General features: G+C 40.5%; 1 protein-coding gene across 1 annotated transcript in view; it reads right to left on the minus strand.

Moving 5' to 3' along the window:
* The window catches only part of Inpp5f (inositol polyphosphate-5-phosphatase F), an 86,472-nt gene that overhangs the window by 51,536 nt on the left and 15,240 nt on the right, over positions 1-19,696 (minus strand). Inside the window, exon 2 of the mRNA XM_090345745.1 lies at positions 11,278-11,358. Within this exon, the coding sequence (XP_090201871.1) occupies positions 11,278-11,358 (81 nt within the window). The remainder of the gene's footprint in view (positions 1-11,277; positions 11,359-19,696) is intronic.

A 19,696-nucleotide genomic window follows, 5' to 3' on the forward strand; every position in this document is an offset into this window, starting at 1 on the left:
GTGTGCTAAAGTGCATATAATTTTTTTTTTCAGTCCTGGAGATCAAACTCAGTGCCTCATGAATGTTAGGCAAGTGTTCTACCTCTGGGTTAGACTCTCAACCCAGCCACAGAATTTTAATTATCTCATCTTTCTGGTGCTTGAATATTCTGTTCTTTTAAAATGTTCCTCTATGCTACTTACCTTAAACTCTGCTTCACTATTAGAATGGCTACATTAGGTTTTTTTAGTTAAAAGACTTTTGGAGGGGATGGCCTAATGGTAGAGTGCTTGCCTAGTGTGCACAAAGACCCGGCTTTGATTTCTCTGTTGGTACCACATACATAGAAAAAGCCAGAAGGTGCTGTGGCTCAAGTGGTAGAGCCCTAGCCTTGAGAAAGCCCAAGGAGAGTGCTCAGGCTCTCAGTTCAAGCCCCAGGAATGGCAAAAAAAAAAAAAAAAAAAAAGACTTTTGGGTTATTTTTGCATGTGAGAAGAACATGAGTTTGAGGGGCAGAGGTGGAGCACTATCAGCTGAATTTCTGTGTTCTCACTCCTAAATCCATTTGCTGAAAGGTCTTACCCCCAGTATGATAGTAACAGCAAGTAGAGCTTTGGTAGGTCTTAGGTTATCCATCCTCACACAAAGAATTGGTAAGCTTATAAAAGAGGAGAGCTCCCTTAACCTCTTCTACCACATGAGGGCTCAGTGAGAGGAGGTCATCACTAAATCAGAGCAAGTCCCTTACCTTGGACTTCCTAATCTTCAAAACTTCAAAAGAAAATTTCTGCTACTTATAATTCACTTATTTGTGGTAAGCTGTTAAAGCAGCCCAAACTAAAATAGAACTATATACTTTTTTAGGTATCAGGGATCAAATCAATGGTCTTGTGAATGCTAGGCAAGAATTCTACCACTCAGAAGTAGAGATGTGGCTCAAAGTGGTAGAGTACTAGCTTTGAGCAAAAAAGCTCAGGGATAGCACCCAGAACCCAAGTTCAAGCCCCACAACTACAAAGAAAAAAAAATTCTATCACTAAGCCGGATATAATGGTTCACATGTATAATAACAGCTACTTGGGAGATCAAATAAGAGAGTTGTAATTCAAAGCCAGCCTGAACAAAAGTAAGATCCCATCTCAAAAATAAACCAGAAGTGGTAATACACATTTGCAATCCCAGCAAACTGAGGGACAAAGTTAGGGGAATCATAATCCAAAACTGACTCAGTTTAAGATCTTACCTGGAAAATAAAGTAAAGCAAAAGGCTGGGGACATGACTCTAATGATAAACCACTTACCTAGCAAGTATGACCAGTCTGTGCACAAAACCCAGCACAGCAATTTAAAAGAGATCTACTGACCTACATCCCCACTCCTTGTATTCTTAATTAAAATAAACAACTAACTACACAGGCTATTTTAAAAAGCTTCTTCTTGCTGGGTACTATGGCTCACGCCTATAATCCTAGCTACTCAGGAAGCTGAGATCTGAGGATCTCGGTTCCAAGCCAGCCCGGACACTAAAGTCTGTGAGACTCTTTTCTCCAATTAACTAACAGAAAATTGGAAGTGGTGCTGTGGCTCCAGGGGTAGGGCAGTAGCCTTGAGCTGAAGAGCTCAGGGACAGCATTGAGGCCCAGAGTTCAAGTACCACGACTGACAATAAATAAATAAATAAATGAATGAATGAATGAATGAATGAATGAAAGAATGAAGCCATTATCAAATATATACATTTGCACACACGCATTTGAGGGGATTTGCTAGTCTTGGGGTTTGAACCCAGGGTCTGGGTGCTGTCTCTGAGCTTATTGTGCCCGAGACTAGTCCTCTACCACTTGAGCCACTTCTGGATTTTTCTGAATAGTTTATTGGAAATAGGAATCTCATTGACTTTCCTGCCCAGACAGGCTTCAAATTTGACCCTCAGATCTCAGCCTCCAAGAGTAACTGGGGGGGGGGGATTGTGGGGGGGAGGGTAATGGGTACCAAGACATGTGAAAGGGTATCAATGTATGTGAATTAATGCACCTTCTATCTGGCAAATATCATGTAACCCTTTCACTAATTACAATAAAAAATAAATAAATTAATTAAAATTAAAATTAAAAAAAAGACTGAGCCATCAGCACCCAGCTGCAATCACTATATATTTTAAATAATGTGACTTGCTGTGCTGGCTCCATGGCTTAGCTGGTTAAAGCGCCTGTCTAGTAAATAATGTGACTTGTTAAAAGACATTAAAACAATCTGCTTCTGAACAATACAATGTACAACAATAAAACTCAGATTCAAACATAAGCAGTATCTAAAAGTCCTGTAATAGGAAAATTCCAGAGTCTGAAAGCTACGCCACAGGGCCCGCCTGGCTTCTACAATATTCTTTCTTTTTGCGGGGAGGTGGGGGGGTGGCGTGTCATGGGGTTGAACTCTGAGCCTAGGCGCTGTCCCTGAGCTCTTCTGCTCAAGGCCAGCACTCTACCACTTGAGTCACAGCACCACTTCCAGTTCTCTGGGGGTTAATTGGAGATAAGAGTTTCATGGACTTTAGTGCCGAGCTGGCCTTGAACTGGATCCTCAGACCTCTGCCTCCTAAGTAGCTAGGATTACAGGCATGAGCTACCTCACCTGGCTTTCTCCAGTATTCTTTTTTTTTTCTTTTGCCAGTCCTGGGCCTTGAACTCAGGGCCTGAGCACTGTCCTTGGGCTCCTCAAGGCTAGAGCTCTACCACTTGAGCCACATCACCAGTTCTGGCTTTTCTATGTGTGTGGTACTGAGGAATCAAATCTGGGTCTTTGTGCATGCTAGGCAGGTACTCTACCACTAGGCCAAACTTCCAGCCCATCTCCAGTATTCTTAATGAATGGGGTTTCCCAATGGCCTTATAGGCAAGAACTAAAACAATGCTAGTAACACAGAATCCTATTCACTCAGCACTGAAACACAAAGTTATTTCTTTCCTTTTCTTTCTTTTTTTTTTTTTTTTTTGGTTTTGGTAGGTCACGGGTGCTGTCCCTGAGTTCTTCAGCTCAAGGCTACCGCCCTACCCCTGGGTTAAGCCCCACTCCCATTTTCTAGAAGTTAATTGGAGATAAGAGTCTCAGGTCCTTTTGTGTAGGCTGGCTTTGAACTTTGATCCTCAGATCTCAGCCTGGAGTAGCTAGGATTATAGGTATGAGCCACTGCCCCAGCTCACAAAGTTATTTCTTGTCATTAGCACATAGCAAGAAGGTTTTCACAGAGAGGACCATCATCAGTCTTTTTTTTTTTTTTTTTTTGTGGATCATGGGGCTTGAACTCAGCCTGGGTGCTGTCCCTGAGCACCTCAGCTCAAGGCTACTGCCCTATCCCAGGGCCTGGGCATCATCTGTGAACTCTTCAGCTCAAGGCTAACGCCCTACCCCTGGGTCAAGCCCCACTCCCATTTTCTAGAGGCTAATTGGAAGATTCTCAGATCGTTCTGTGCCCCAGCTGGCTTTGAACCTTGAACCTCAGAAATCAGCCTACTGAATAGCTAGAATTATAGGTGAGAGCCACTGTGCCCCGGCTACCATCAGTCTTAAACCATTTTTCCATTTTTAGTGACTGAGATGGCTTCACCACTTCACAAGTAGAAGAAGAGCACATGGTGAGCATATTTTAAAGAATGAGATCTACTTGAGTGAATTTTATCTGTGATTGTTCAGCACTATGAGGAATAATTCACTTAATAACTAAAAGTGTCTATTGCCAAATTAATCAAGACTCCTGACAATTTTCTCTTCAAACTGTTTCTATATACCATGATAGATAGATAGATAGATAGATAGATAGATAGATAGATAGATAGATATGCAATTGCTGATAAATCTTTGTGCTTTTCAGATACTTCTTATCCTAATTGAGATTATCTTATTCTCAATCTTCAGAATGCATTTGGACTTGAAGGGCTTTTATGATCCACTTAAAATCAATCTCCAGCCTAAAGCAATCTTTTTATGTGTATTTAAAGAAATGGCTATCCCCAGGACTTTAAACAGGAAGTAAATGATGAAAACACATCAATCCTGTGTCTCATGTGTTCTTTTGCATATCAGCTTACTTTGACCTTCATCTCTTCTCAGTCTCTAATACCTCACCCTCTCCACTGCCTCTACTGCTGTCCATTAGCTCACATTTCACACATTCATTTTTTCAGTCTTCACATCAAACCTCACTTCCTAAGGGAAGCCCTAGACACCCCCCCCCACCGTGTTGGGTATGCAGTTCCCCAATGCTTCTCTTCAAAATCTAAGCCTGTAATGATAAAATTGTATGACTGGGTAATGATTGTAAGCCACTCAGACGAGTATATGATTCTAGAAATGTGTCATGTTTTGTTCATGCTGAAGTCACCAATACTTAGGTGCAGACTTTGGCACAAAGAAGGCACACCAGGAATATCTGTTAACTCAGTCTGTCTGTCTTTCTTTCTTTCTTTTCTTTTCTTTTCTTTCTCTCTTTTTTTTCAGTCTTGGGGCTTGGACTCAGCCTCAGTACTATCCCTGAGCTTCTTTTGCTCAAGCCTAGCACTATCACTTGAGCCACAGCACCACTTCCAGTTTTTTTTCTGTTTCTATGGTACTGAGGACTTGCTCTCTAATCCAGTACACTGGTGCCATTATAAGAAGAAAGTCTTGGGCCAGGAGTTTGGCCTAGGGGTAGAGTGCTTGCCTAGCATGCACAGACCAGGATTCAATTCCACAGTACCACATACATAGAAAAAGAAAAAAGCCGGAAGTAGTGCTGTAGCTCAAGTGGTAGAGCTCTAGCCTTGAGAAAGTCCAAGGACAGTGCTCAGGCCCTGAGCTCAAGCCCAGGACTGGCTCAAGCCCAGGACTGGCGGAAGAAGAAGAAGAAAGAAGAAAGAAGAAGAAGAGGAAGAGGAAGAAGAGGAGGAAGAGGAAGAGGAGGAGGAAGAAGAAGAGGAAGAGGAGGAGGAGGAAGAGGAGGAAGAGGAAGAAGAGGAAGAAGAAGAGGAAGAGGGAGGGAGGAGGAGGAGGAGGAGGAGGAGGAGGAGGAGGAGGAAATCTAGATACACAATTATAGAAGTGAGACTAAATGAGGCATACGGCCATCTATAAGGCAAGAAAAGAGATCTCAGACAAAGCAACCTTGCCAACATCTTGACCTCTAACTTCTGAGCTCTAGAGTTGCAAAATAAAATTTTGCTATTTAAGTCACCCAGCCTGTAGCACTCTGACAACCCTAGCAAACTCATACACTTCCTAAGTCATGAGAGACTGGTACATTTCTCAGGAGCGCAGAGGTAAGTGACAATCAAAAACAGTTCCATAGCTCACCCACACTGATTTAAGACTGTCAATGACATCTGTTCAATTAAATTTATGTTCCCATCTCACCAGGAAAGAACAAAAATTCATGCATTAATATGTAGAGATTCAGTAGGAGGAAAATAGGAGTGAAAGAGAGTTTAAGTACAGACATTTTATTTCATTTATCTCCTGCCCCCTAAGATGTTCCCACGGGAAAATGTTCCCAACTATTTAGCTCAATTCTGATGCATGCCAGCAAAGCTGCTATGGGCCAATATGACCCCTAGCAAGAGCTTTAAAGAGGCATTGGGAGAGGACGGATGAGGCAGCCTGGAAAATCAACAGTGAAAAAGAGAAGAAAAAAGGGATGCTCAAGACAAGGAGTTGGTGAGGATCCATACAGAGGGCTGAGGTCAGGGAGGAAGAACAACATCTGATAAGATCTCAGGCCTGCACAACATCCACTCATGGTTTTGATCCCTTGGGTTCCTCATTTACATAATCAGTTAGATCTGTATTAACAAAGGAGATCTTGTAAAGTAGTGATTTGTAATTTAGTAAGAATCTTTAGGGATATTATCTCATTTGGGACTCCTAAAATCCTATAGAAAAAATGTGTCTTGGGCTGGGAGCATTGTCTAGTGGTAGAGTGCTTGCCTAGCATGCACAAATCCCCGGGTTCGATTCGCAGGTAGCACATACTCAGAAAAATCCAGAAGTGGCGCTGTGGCTCAAGTGGCAGAGCTCTAGCCTTGACAAAAAAGTGTCCAAGGACAGTGCATAGGCCCTGAGTTCAAGCCCCAGAACTGGCCCCCCAAAAAAAGAAAAAAAAAGAAATAATGAGGCTTATTACTTTCATTCTTGTGTTACAGCTTTTAAGAAGCAGAGGTCATCTAGAAAACGGGAAGTGGGGCTTGGCTCAAGGGTACAGTAGTATAGCCTTGAGCTGAAGAGCTCAAGGACAGCACCCAGGTCAAGTTCAAGCCCCCCCCCGCCTCTCTCTCTCACACACACACACTCTCTTTCTCTCTCTCTCTCTCTCTCTCTCTCTCTCTCTCTCTCTCTCTCTCTCACACACACACACACACACACACACACACACACACACACACACACACACATGCAGAGGTCGGAGGCCAAGAGTGTGGCCTAGTGGTAGAATGCTTGCCTTGTATGCATGGAGCCCTGGGTTCTATTCCTTGCTACCACATATACAGAAAAAGCCAAAAGTGGCATTGTAGATCATGTGTTAGAGCACTAGCCTTAAGGAAGCCCAGGGACAGTGCCCAGACCTCAAGTTCAAGCTCCAAGACTGGCAAATAAAGAAAAAAGAAAAGAAAAGAAAAAAGAAGAAGCAGAGGTGGGGCTGGGGGTATCAAGCAGTTGACTAATATATGCAAGTCTTGACTTCAAGTCCCAGCATACTACAATATACTTTGAAATAAGTCTTCTGATACCCAGTCACCACCCTGAAAAGTTGCCCAGCATTTCTAGGAGAGAGAGAAGGATTGGAGAACAGGTCTTCTAAGATGAGACCCAGGAGAGAGACCACAGGAAGTCAAACAAAGGCAATCCAGGTAAACTCCCAGGGAACTACTGCTTCATGAATGACCACAGCCAACAGAAGAGAAGAACTGAAGACCACTTGCTCATCCACAAACCATAAAGGATACTCAGCACTGCTGTTTTAAACTATTAGCTTTTTAAGGTGTCATATTATACAACAAATGAAACAGATATTAGGTAACATCTCTCCTTTGTCTAAAGCTAATCATCGGAGCTTGAATCCTGTTCTCCTGACTAATTTCAGTGATTATTTACTTCACCAAGACACGACTGAAATTAAAGAAAAATAATTCAGAACTTTCATACAAGTCATTTAAATAATAGAAACAACTTTTAGCTCGGAACATCTAGCTGTAAAATTATCCTGTCAGTGTGTAAATGAATTAAAACGTATGTATATAAATGTGGACAGGTAGGAGAGAGTTATTAAAAAACTTGGCATATAATATCTAATATCTACAGGGAACTCAAGAAACTAATCCACCCCAAAACCAACAAACCAATCACTAAATGGGCAAGGGAACTAAAGAGAGACTTATCAGAGGAAGAGATAAAAATGTCAAAGAAATATATGAGAAAATGCTCATCGTCCATGGTCATAAAGGAAATGAAAATAAAAACAACCCTAAGATACCACCTTACCCCAATCAGAATGGCCAATATTCTGAACTTAGACAACAAATAATGCTGGTGGGGATGTGGAGAAAGAGAAACTCTACTGCACTACTGGTGGGAATGTAAACTAGTACAACCACTATGGAAGGGAGTCTGGAGGTCCTGAGAAAAAACTAAAAATAGACCTTCCCTACAACCCGGCCACACCAGGGGTATCTACCCTGAGCTTCATAACCCAGGATATAAGGACACCTGCACAGCCATGTTCATCTCTGCACTATTCACAATAGCCAAGCGATAGAAACAACCCAGATGCCTCAATACAGATCAATGGATACAAAAAATGTGGTACATATATACAATGGAATTCTACATAGCAACTAAACAAGATAAAATAGTGGCATTCGCTGGGAAGTGAATGAAACTAGAACAAGTCATGTTGAGTGAGATTAGCCAAGACCAAAGGAACAAAAGGCACATGGCTCCCCTTGATATGTGGATATTAGATCCAAACAGTACAAGAGCGAGGACTCAATAATCAGGTACTCAAGGTCATTGACATGAACTTAGAGATATATATAACTCTATAGACATATAAATCTATGATGGGATATATATTCTATACACATATTGATATATTTTATAGATTGATATGTATCTATGACATCTAAACTCTCAGCTTAAATTGATGTGCCAGTGATTGTATATGGAGATTCCATTCTTGAATACTTGTTTGGTAACTTAACATTTGAAATATGATGTAAAAAAAAAACTCAGTGATAGTAAAATCTTTTAATTTAAATAAAACAGCATGGTTAGATAACAGCATGGTTCTGTGTTAGAAAAAAAAAAACTTAATCTACCAGAGGCAGAATATCCAATGAATCTCAGTAGTATCCTCTGAGCAAAATAAAGAAAATAACAAATGTCCCAGTGACGGCAAAACAACAAATCATGATTTATTCAAATAATAGTGAAATTAAGAGACTCTAGTTCCATATATTAACATGGGTAAACTCAAAAAATATTAATAAACACAGGAAGAATACTAAAATTTTAATGTTATTTATATGATATCCAAAAAATAGACCTCATTAGTAACATATTGTTTAAGAACACATACTTACTAAAAGCAATAGTGAGCCAGGTGCTCGTGGCTCACATCTATAATTCTAGTTAATCAGAAGGCTGAAACTTGAAGATTTTGGTCCTAAATCACCCAGTGCAAGAAAGTCCTTCAGACTCTGATCTCCAATGAACCACCAAAAAAGCCAAAAGTTTAGGTGTGGCTCAAATGGTAGAACATCAGCCTTGAGCACAAAAGCTCAAGGACAGCACCCAAAAGCTGAGTTCATGTTCAAGGTCCAGCACCAAAAACAACAACAACAAAAAACCAGGAACAATGAAAATCAAGAGCATAAGAAAAACAAAATTCAAAATAGTAACTTTTCTTCAATGAAGGAAAAACACTTGGAGACAGCAGAGAGCTCTGAAGATACTAGTAATGTTTCCCTTCTTAATCTTAATACAACTATCATACAGATATAGCAACCTGTATTATATATCTGTGATAAAAGCATCTTAGTTTTACAAAGTATTTCATAAAACAATTAAAAATACAACAAAAGAAAGTTGAACCAATGACTCATGCCTATAATCCTACTTACTCACTAAGCTAAAATCTGAAGACTGCAGTTCAAAGACAGCCTAGGCAGAAAAGACTATAAGACTCTTATCTCTCATTAACCACCAAAAAGCCAGAAGTTGAGTTGGGGCTCAAGTGGTAGGGTGCTAGCTTTGTGCAAAAAAAAAAAAAAAAAAAAAAAAAAAGCAAAGGGACAGTTCCCAGACCCTGAGTTCAATCCCCAAGACCAGCACAAAAAATAAGAGTAAAGCAAGAAGGCCAGAGGAATGGATTGAGTGATAGAGGGCCTGCGAAATAAGTAAGTGCAAGGTCCTGAGTTCAAACACACAGCTGCAGAAACAAACATACACACACACACAAACACACACACACACATACATACACACACACACACACACACACACACACACACACTAATATTACTTCCAAACAATTTTATTTTGAAATAAAAAGGCAAATTCAGGCCAGGAGTTTGGCCTAATGGTAGAATGCTTGCCTAGCACACACAAAGAACTGGTTCCATTCCTCAGTACCACATACATAGAAAAAAGCCGGAAGTGGTGCTGAGGCTCAAATGATAGAGCTCTGGCCTTGAGAAAGTCCAAGGACAGTGCTCAGGCCTTGAGCTCAAGCTCAGGAATGGCAAAAAAAAAAAAAAAAAAAAAAAAGAGGCAAATTCAGAGACAGATGTATATTTGTTTAATTTGTAACAAAGATTTACACACAGGTACAAACAACCCAGAACTGATTGCTGAGTATGAGTTTTAGTATATTTAAGAAGGAATATGGGCTGAGATGTAGCTTAGTGGCAAAGTGCTTGCCTAGCAAGTACAATGTCTGGAGTTTGATCCCCAATACCAAAAAAGAAAAGACCAAAAATAGTTTGAAGTGATGGTAGTATTGGTACTCATGGAGAGAGAGCTATATGGTATTCTCATTATATAGCAATAATACTAAAGCTTCCTATAGTTCAAATCTCATTCAAATTGACACCAAAGGAAAGTAGATACTTAAGTATAAAGCTTAAAATACTTCATCAGGCCCTTTACAGGTAGTTGGGTAGCACACATCTATCTTACAGTTGTACTTTTTACCGAGGAATTTCCTTTGAAACCAGGAAACAGGTATCCTTCCAGATAGGGGCCTTGTGAATACAAAATTTCTCTTTTATTTTTTTTTTTTGCCAGTCCTGAGGCTTGACCTCTGGGCTATCCCTGAACTCTTTCACACAAGGCTACTGCTGGACCACTCTGAACCACAGGACCACTTCCTGTTTCTTGGTGATTAATTGGAGGTTACAAGTCTAACAGACTTTCCTGACCACGCTAGCTTTGAACCACAGTCCTCAGCTCTCAGCCTCCTGAGGAGCTAGAATTACAGGTGTGAACCACCAGTACACAGCTAACATTTCTATCACTCTGCTGGCCCAGACAAAGGTCTCTGAAATGATCATACTACCTATGGACAGGCCCACACCCTTCTCTGACCAGAGCTGAATGGTGACAAAAGTTCATCACCTCCCAACTTTAAGATGATCCCTCCTATTTCTCCTGTGAAGTCCATGTGCACTTGCCATATCTTTCCTGTATCAATTTTCAAATAATTATATATTTATTTCAGTAACTATGCATTTGTATCTTTTTTCCTAAACTGTAAGCTCTGAGGATAGAAAAGGATTTTGTACATACGCTATACCAACAAGCACAATTCTTGAAACACAATAGACATTTGGTGAAGATTTTTTTTTTTTTTTGCCACTCCTGGGCTTGAGCTCAGGGCCTGAGCACTGTCCTTGGATTTTCTCAACACTAGAGCTCTACCACTTGAGCTTCAGCACCACTTCTGGCTTTTTTCCATGTTTATGGTACCGAGGAATCGAACCTGGGTCTTAGTGCATGCTAGGCAAGCACTCTACAATTAGGCCAAACTCCCAGGCCTGGTGAAGATGTTTTAGTAAAAGGACAAAATGATTTTAATACTCTGACTCCTTTATCTCTTTGTTTTTGTTTTGTTAAATTATTCAGAAATATACCCACTTTGGGCAGACCCAAAATTAAAACAAAGTAATCAAAACCATAACAGAATTTGTATGTATCCTCAAATGGGAATATATCACAGAGTGCTACATTGCTACATTAAATATCACAAGTTTAAGAAGTTATTAGAAACATACCTGAATGAAGTTGAATTTTCCCAATCACACCTTCCACCAACCCCAAACAAATGGGATTCCAGGCAAGAAGTAGGTCAGTAGCTAAAATAAAATAAGAAGCAGTCATGAAAACATATTCACCAGAAGTTATCTTTATTAGTAGATTAAAAAAGGATAAACATCCCCAAAGGCAATTTATAAACATCCAGAACAGAATATATTATCTTAAAGCAATCTGGGACAAAGCATTAACTCCAAGGCCTGAACAAGGCTCCTGAAGCTAGAAGAGTTACATAGAGAACTGACTTCAGAAATTCTATGTAAGGTGAAGCAGTACGTTGGCGCCCTGCAGTGGAGGAAAGAGGGTGTTGCACTAGTAGGGCAAACAAAAAAAACTCCAACTCTTGAAGCAAGCTCAGAACCAGTGGCAGATACAGACAAGGCCCAAGAAATAGCCACAGAGTGGTTCATTTACTGTATCACATTCAGAAAGTCACCTTTTCCCAAAAATGTTTACATAAACCAAAGACATCCAGGAAACTACTGTTCTTTTATATACCTTCTAGGGCAAAGCCAATAGGAACTGTTTTCTATTTACCTAGCACCCCCTTTGCCGAACATCTCAATCACGGATCCTTATGTAAACAACAGAACAGATCATACAAATTTAGGAATTTTGCTCATATGAGAAATGATATTAGATACTCAGAAAAGAAGCAAATTCATTATACTTAACAGGTTGCAAAAGGTTGTTTCATATATAATACATATTTATTTATTTTCCATATATACTTATATATTTTATCATATATATATATATATGTGGTAAAAGAAACAGAAAAACATGTCTGCTCTGGAAATTCATCAGCTGAAATTTCTCTTGCCAGAAAATTCAAACTGCCCAGGCACAGTGGCTCACACCTATAATCCTAGCTACTCAGGAGGCTCAGATCTGAGGATCACAGTTCAAGCCGGCCAGGGCACTAAAGTCCATGAGACTAGTATCTCCAATTAACAACCAGAAAACAGGAAGTGGTGCTGTGGCGGTAGCCTTGAGCTGAAGAACACAGGGACAATGTTCAGGCCCAGAGTTCAAGCCCCACAACTGACAAAAATAGTAAAAGTAATAATAATAATAAACATAGTCTCTAAATTTATTTGGGTTTTGATGTCATTTCTGAGATATCTTTATTGTTTTAATAAATTCAGTGAAAGGCAAAAAGGTGACTTTGTTTCTTTTTTCTATAGTTGAGGATGTTTAACAATGCTGTGGATAGAACCCAGGATTTTACATATGCTAGTCAAGTATTTTACCATTAAGCTTACACCTGCAGCCTGACTTCACTGGTTTTGTTACTGATGCAAGAATTAACATAAATAGGAATTTTTTAAGACTGTCATATATAGTCACTTATAGTCTTGCAAGTGTGTAGGGTAGACATTAGGAGTCCCTTTCTACAGCTGAGAAAATAATACTTCAAAAAGATGATCTAAGCTGGGTGTGGTGGCTCACACCTGTAATCCTAGCTACTCTGGAGGCTGAGATCTGAGGATTAAGGTTCAAAGCCAGCCTGGGCACAAAAAGACCTGAGACTTATTTCCAATCAACCTCTAGAAAATGGAAGTGGGGCTTGGCTCAAGGGTAGGGTGTTAGCCTTGAGCTCAAGAGTTAACGGACAATGTCCAGGCCCTGGGGTAGAGTGGAAGCCTTGAGCTGAAGAGCCCCATGACACCGTCCCCCAACCACCAAAAAAAGAAGACTATCAAGTCAGGTCTGGAACCAGGTATGTTGATGCATAGCTCAAATCACAGCACTTAAGAAGCTGGGGTAGAAGGATCATTAACTCCAGCACACTGGGCTACATTGTAAATTTGAAGCCCAGCCTGGGTTACATACATGAGTCACTATCTTTTAAAAAATAATAAATAAATAAACATGCAAATAAACACGGCCTGCCTCGTTGGTGGCTAGGTTCCAAACCATCCTGCTACTAGTGCTTTCCTCTGAAATTATAAATGTATCTAAGTATTTATTATAAAAGTAGCACTATAAATTGAGAGGAAAAAACTTACCATATCACCACCAAAAGTAACTATATATGTTTTTTTGGGGGGAGGAGTGTTGGTCATGGAGCTTGAACTCCAGGTCTAGGCGCTGTCCCTGACCTTTCAGCTCAAGGCTACTGCCCTACCCCGTTAGCCACAGCCCCATTTCTTGGAGATAAGAGTCTTACCAGCTTTAGTGCCCAAGCCAGCTTTGAACCACAATCCTCAGATCTCAGCCTCCTGAGTAGCTAGTATTATAGGCATGAGCCACTGAGCCCAGCAATGTAACAATATTTTATTTCATTATATTTGCATACTGAATTACATTATAAACACAGTATTATATACTAATGCTAATAGTATCAAACAGTTCACAAGATCAGTGTTTTTTCACTTCATCAAAAACATAACTTCATGGTAGAACAATTTTCATTTAAGGAAGAATGTTACTGGGGAATATAAGTGACTACAATGTTTCTAATTCTTTAAAAAGCATTGTGATAAGAAATATTACGTTAATATTTTATTTGCTCCCTTAAGACCTTAAGACAGATCCTAAGTGAAATTAGTTGTCAAGAACAGTAAAAAAGGGCTGGGATGTAGCTAAGTGGTAAAGTACTCGCCTAGCAAGTGCAACATCCTGGGTTGGATCCCTACCAAAAAAGAAGAGATGAAAAAACAACAACAAAACACTAAAAGCTTTAAAGCTGTCTAGCTGCGTAAATTGGCTCAAACTTGTAACCCTAGTTCCTTAGGAAACACTGATCAAGGGATCATAGTTTGGCACCACCCTGGGGAGAAAAGTGTACAAGACTTCGTCTTGACCACTGGTTTGGCCCAATGGTACACATTTGTCAGTCATCCCAGATAAAAAGCAGGGCAATGGCTGAGTATGGTGGTGCCTACCTGTTATTCAGGGATGCAGGAAAATACAAACAGGAGACTCAAGTTCCAGGCTAGCCTACAAATCAAACAAGATGCTACCTTGAAGATAACCAATGCAAAAATGGATTGTCAGAAGGGCTCAAAGGATAGAGTGCCTGCCTAACAATTATAAAGTCCTGAGTCCAAAACCCTACACCACCAAAAATTAATTAAATTTAAAAATAAAATAGCTAAATAAATTTATGAAACAAGTAAAATTGAAGGCTTTCAAGCACCACCAAAAATTTTTTTTTACAAATATTACACCAATGTCTTCTGCAAGAAGCGTATTAAAGGGGCCAGGAGTGTAGTCTAGTGGTAGAGTGCTCACCTAGCATGCACAAAGCCCTGGGCTCTATTCCTCTATTCCATATATACAGAAAAGGCCAGAAATGGTGCTGTGACTCAAGTGGCAAAGCACTAGCCTTGAGCAAAAAGTGTCCAAGAATAGTGCCCAGGCCCTGAGTTCAAACCCTAGGACTGGAAAAAAAAAAGTATATTAAATGATTGTTTTGCTGGACACGCTAGCTCACGCCTGTAATCCTACTTACTCAGGAGGCTGAGATCTGAGGATCAAAGATTCAAAGCCAGCCCAGGCACAAAAGGACCTGAGACTCATATCTCAGGACAATGCCTAGGCCCAGGGATAGGGCAGTAGCCTTGAGCTGGCAGAAAAAAAAAAAAAAGACTAGCAGATACAATGGAGAATGAGTAAGAATGGAAGTAAACTGAATCTAATTGTACAGGAACTTGAGTAAAGACAGTGAGCCTTCACTGGAGACTACAGCAGGCAGATAATGACATCAATAAAACAGCATTAGAGATAGGGGTTGTATCTCAGTTGATAGGAGAATACTCACCTACAAGTTAAACAGTGTTTTTAATTGTTGGAGGTCCATCACAAAACAAACAAACAAAAAAAAAACACTCCTTACATCATGACCCAGTTAACACATACAAACATACAAATAGTTACATACCAGAAACAAAAGTTTCATGAACTGGAAAGGAGGAAAAAACTGGGAATAGGAAAAGTAGCTAATTACTAATTCTGGGTTGGAATGACATGAACAATCACAACAAATGAGCTTGGAAGATGAATTTAGTAATGGGTAAAGAATAGAAACAAGGGACAGGAAATGTGGCCTACTAGTAGGTAGAGTGCTTGCGTAGCAAGCACGAAGCCGGGGGTTCCATTCCCCGGCACCACAAGCACAGAAAAAGCCGGAAGTGATGCTGTGGCTCAAGTAGTTGAGCTCTAGCCTTGAGGAAAGCCCAAGAACAGCGCTCAGGCCCTGAATTCAAGCCCTAAGACTGGCAAAAAAAAAAGTAAGCAACTAAGGGGAGCATAGCTTAGTAGTAGAGTGCCTGCCCAGCATGCACATCACCCAAGGTTGGATTCCTCTGTACCACATACACAGAAAAGGCTGGAAGTAGAGCTGTGCCTATAGACACTAACCTTGAGAAAGCTCAAGGACAGTTCCCAAGGCCCTGAATTCAAGCCCCAGGACTGGGCCAAAAAAAAAAAAAAAGTAAACAAGTAAAAAGAAGCATAGGGGGCGGGAGTTTGGCCTAGTGGTAGAGTGCTTGCCTAGCATGCACGAAGACCCGGGTTCGATTCCTCGGAAAAAGCCGGAAGTGGTGCTAAGGCTCAAGTGGTAGAGCTTTAGCCTTGAGAAAATCTCAGGACAGTGGTCAGGCCCTGAGCGTAAGGCCAGGAGTGGCCCCCCCCCAAAAAAAAAAGGAAGCATAAATTCTTAAAAAAAAATTAAGAAAGAAAAAGAAAAGAAATGGGTGCAAAATAGGCTAAAATAGTGTCTTAATGTAACTCAGCTAGACAGGTGATAACCTAGAGCAACCTGATACTAAGCCATGCTTTTAAGGATTATTTGCTTTACCCTAACACAGGGTTCAGGGGAGTGGAGAGATCTGTGAATCTGCTTCTGTCTTGTCCTTGTCTCGGTGGACTTTTGTGCCCAAATCCTCACTGTAATAGTCTCACTTGGGGGGGGGGGGGGAGCAGCATAGACAATTTGTGTTCTAAAACTGATCGTCACTTTTGTCAGAAGCTCAGAATAAAAACCAGTTAAACTCATAGAATTGAGTTCATGATGGTATGATTCTTTTGTTTTTGTTTTTTTTGGTTGTGGGGCTTGGACTCTAGACCTGGGTACTGTCTCTGATCTCTGCAGCTCAAGGCTACTGCCCTACCCCTGGGCCTAGGTGATGTCCATGAGCTTTTCAGCTTAAGGCTACCACCCTATCCCTTCCACTTTTCTAATGGTTAATTGGAAATAAAGAATCTCGCGGTCTTTAGTGACCAGGCTGGCTTTGAACCACAATCCTCAGATTTCAGCCTCCTGAGTAGCCAGGATTACAGGCACGAGCCAGCACATAACATGGTTTGTTTGTTTTTTTTGATAGTATAATTTTTTTTTAATGTTTAAGGTTAAGTACAAAGTACAGTGCAGTAGTAGATCACTTGTCTAGAACACATAAGGCCCCTGGTTCAATCCTAGCACAGTAAAAGGGAACAAATGAAAAGAAAAATGTCCAGGAACATAATAAGAGGAAACACTAAAGGACAAAATAAGAAAGCTGAGGGCTGGGAATTTGGCCTAATGGTAGTGCCTGCCTAGCATGCACGAAGACCCAGGTTCGACTCCTCCGTCCCACATACACAGGAAAAAAAAAGCCAGAAGTGGTGCTGTGGCTTAAGTGGTAGAGCTCTAGCCTTGAGAAAACCGAAGGACAGTGCTCATGCCCTGAGCCCAAGCCCAGTACTGACAAAAAATAAAAATTAAAAAAAAAAAAAGAAAAAGAAAGCTGAAAATGAAATCAAAGGTTGTGAAAGGTTAGCCATGAAAAAGAAGAAAGATGTTACTTTCTTCTAAGTCTGGAAAAAAAGATGAAAGGCTAAATATAGAAATGAAGAAGAGAAGCAGATGAAGGATCAGATGGCCAGGACTCTGTAAAAATAGGACTGAAAGTCATCTTCCTTTTAGCACAGGGAAAGACAGAAGGGCAACAGGGCACAGGAAGCTTATTTGGGAGTGGGATTTGGAAGTAAACATTCTATGTGTGCTTACGTTCATAGATTTTTAACTCAAGAAAGTAATGTCAATCTATACATGGGTCATGAAATCCATTTTGTGTAATGAGATAAGCACTAATAGCAATAAAACTGAACAGTAAATGTCAAGGAGAAGTACCATTAATCAAACTTTTATTTCTGGTACATATATCTTTATATACCTGTTAATTTTTCTTTTCTTTTTTTTTTTTTTTTTTGCCAGTCCTGGGCTTGAGCTCAGGGCCTGAGCACTGTCCTTGGACTTTCTCAAGGCTAGAGCTCTACCACTTGAGCCTCAGCACCACTTCCGGCTTTTTTCTATGTATGTGGTACCAAGGAATCGAACCCGGGTCTTCATGAATGCTAGGCAAGCACTCTACCACTAGGCCAAACTCCCGGCCCACCTGTTAATTTTTCTGAATGCTTCATCTATTAGTTTTCCTCCTCTTCCTCCTCTCCTCCCTCCTCCTCCTCCTTTTTTTTGCTAGTCTCTGGGCTTGAACTCAGGGACTGAGCATTGTCCTTGGGATTTCTCAAGGCTAGAGCTCTACCACAAGAGCCACAGCACCACTTTCGGCTTTTTCTATGTAAGAGGTACTGAGAAATCGAATCCAGGTCTTTGTGCATGCTAGCCAAAGCACTATTACCACTAGGCCAAACTCCTGGCCCCCAAATCTCTTATTTTGTATATACCTTTCCTTCTGAATTTTTGCTTTACATTTTTGAGCCTAGTTATTTGGTAACACAAAGATTCAGAGTTTTTAAATTTTTTTTTGTATAGTCCTGGGGCTTGAACTCAGGGTCTAAGCGCTGTTCTTGAGCTTTATCAAGGCTAGAGCTCTACCACTTGAGTCATAGCACCATGTCCTGTCTTTTCTATGTATGTGGTACTAAGGAATCAAACCTGGGTCTTCATGCATGGTAAGATGTTAGGCAAGCACTCTACCACTAGGCCAAACTCCCGACCCATAAGAGTTTTTATATCTTGCTGGTGAACTGCTCCGTTTATACGAATATAATAACTGCCTTTTTATTCTTTATCCTAAAGTTTAATTTGTCTAAAATTAACATTAAGTATTAAAAAGGAATGAGCACTGTTAATCCAATCCTATTACCTTTCCCAACCATACCCTTAGTAATGAAGTCCAAATTCCTAGAAAGGCTTGCAAGACCCTGCAGGGGCCAGTTCCCTCCATTCTTCTCGGCCCCTCCACTGCTAGCATCCAGACCTCCAGTTACCCAGGGAACTTTGGAAGGGAGGGTTTGGAATGTGGCTCCAGCCCTCTTTGGCTACTGTTCATTCCACGATCAGAACAAGGGTCACAACCTTTCTGGACACATTCCCCACACCACCTACCCCACCCCACAGGGCTGACTAGGCACTCTTAGATAGCTTCTCTGAATCCCACATAAATTTCCAACTGGACACTTTAGTTAGGTTTACTGCGCTTAATTACTGACCTTGCTGTCTCCTTGACTAAACAGGGACTCATCAAGAACAGGAAACCCACTTTTTTTATGCTCAATTTTATGTTCCTAGAGCATGGTACATAGGCTTGAAAATGGGAATGTAAATATATAATATGGAAAGAAAGGAAGAAGTCACATAAACAACCAATCACATCAGAAATGGTTACTATTTCTTTCTTCTTTTTGGCATTTGAACTAAGAATCTCCTGTGTTCTATCACTTGAGTCATGCCCCCACTTCAAGCATTGCGCTGTTTAAAGTAATAAAAGGCAGGGGCCGGGAGTTTAGCCTAGTGGTAGAGTGCTTGCCTAGCATGCATGAAGACCGGGGTTTGATTCCTTGGTACCACATATGTAGAAAAGCCAGAAGTGGTACTGTGGCCAAGTTGTAGAGCACTAGCCTTGAGAAAAAGGCCAAGGACAGTGCTCAGATCCCAAGTTCAAGACCCAGGACTGGCAAAAGAAAAGTAATAAAAGTTAAAGTCATCTGGTTTATTTCAGAGAAAGATATCACAGCTGGCAAAGTGGATATTGGGTCTTCCAAACACATCCTAACAATGTAAGTATCCTTACAAATGGTCTTGGTGTAATGTTCTGTTTCCATGGGGCTTTCAGCAACCAAAATGCCTTTCCTTCTCACCAAGTCAACTGAATATTTTACTTTTCTCTACAAATAAAGTCATTGGCTGCCCTTATCCAGAGCCAAGACCTTCACCAGTTTAAAAAAAAAAAAAAAGCTGCTGTCAGACTCTAAAAATCTTCTTAACACACAACAGGCATTAAAGTATTTATTGAATCCAAAGAGGATTCTAAACACTATAAAAATAAAGTTGAAGAACTAAAAAACGATCCAACCCAACAGGGCAACAGACAGTAAATTTAGGAGTTCTTTCTCCAAGCAGAACAGGTCCTTGAAACAAAATGCAAG

The sequence above is a fragment of the Megascapheus bottae genome, chromosome 15 (genome assembly GCF_031878675.1).
Source record: "Megascapheus bottae isolate mThoBot1 chromosome 15, mThoBot2.hap1, whole genome shotgun sequence".
Lineage (NCBI taxonomy): Eukaryota > Metazoa > Chordata > Mammalia > Rodentia > Geomyidae > Megascapheus > Megascapheus bottae.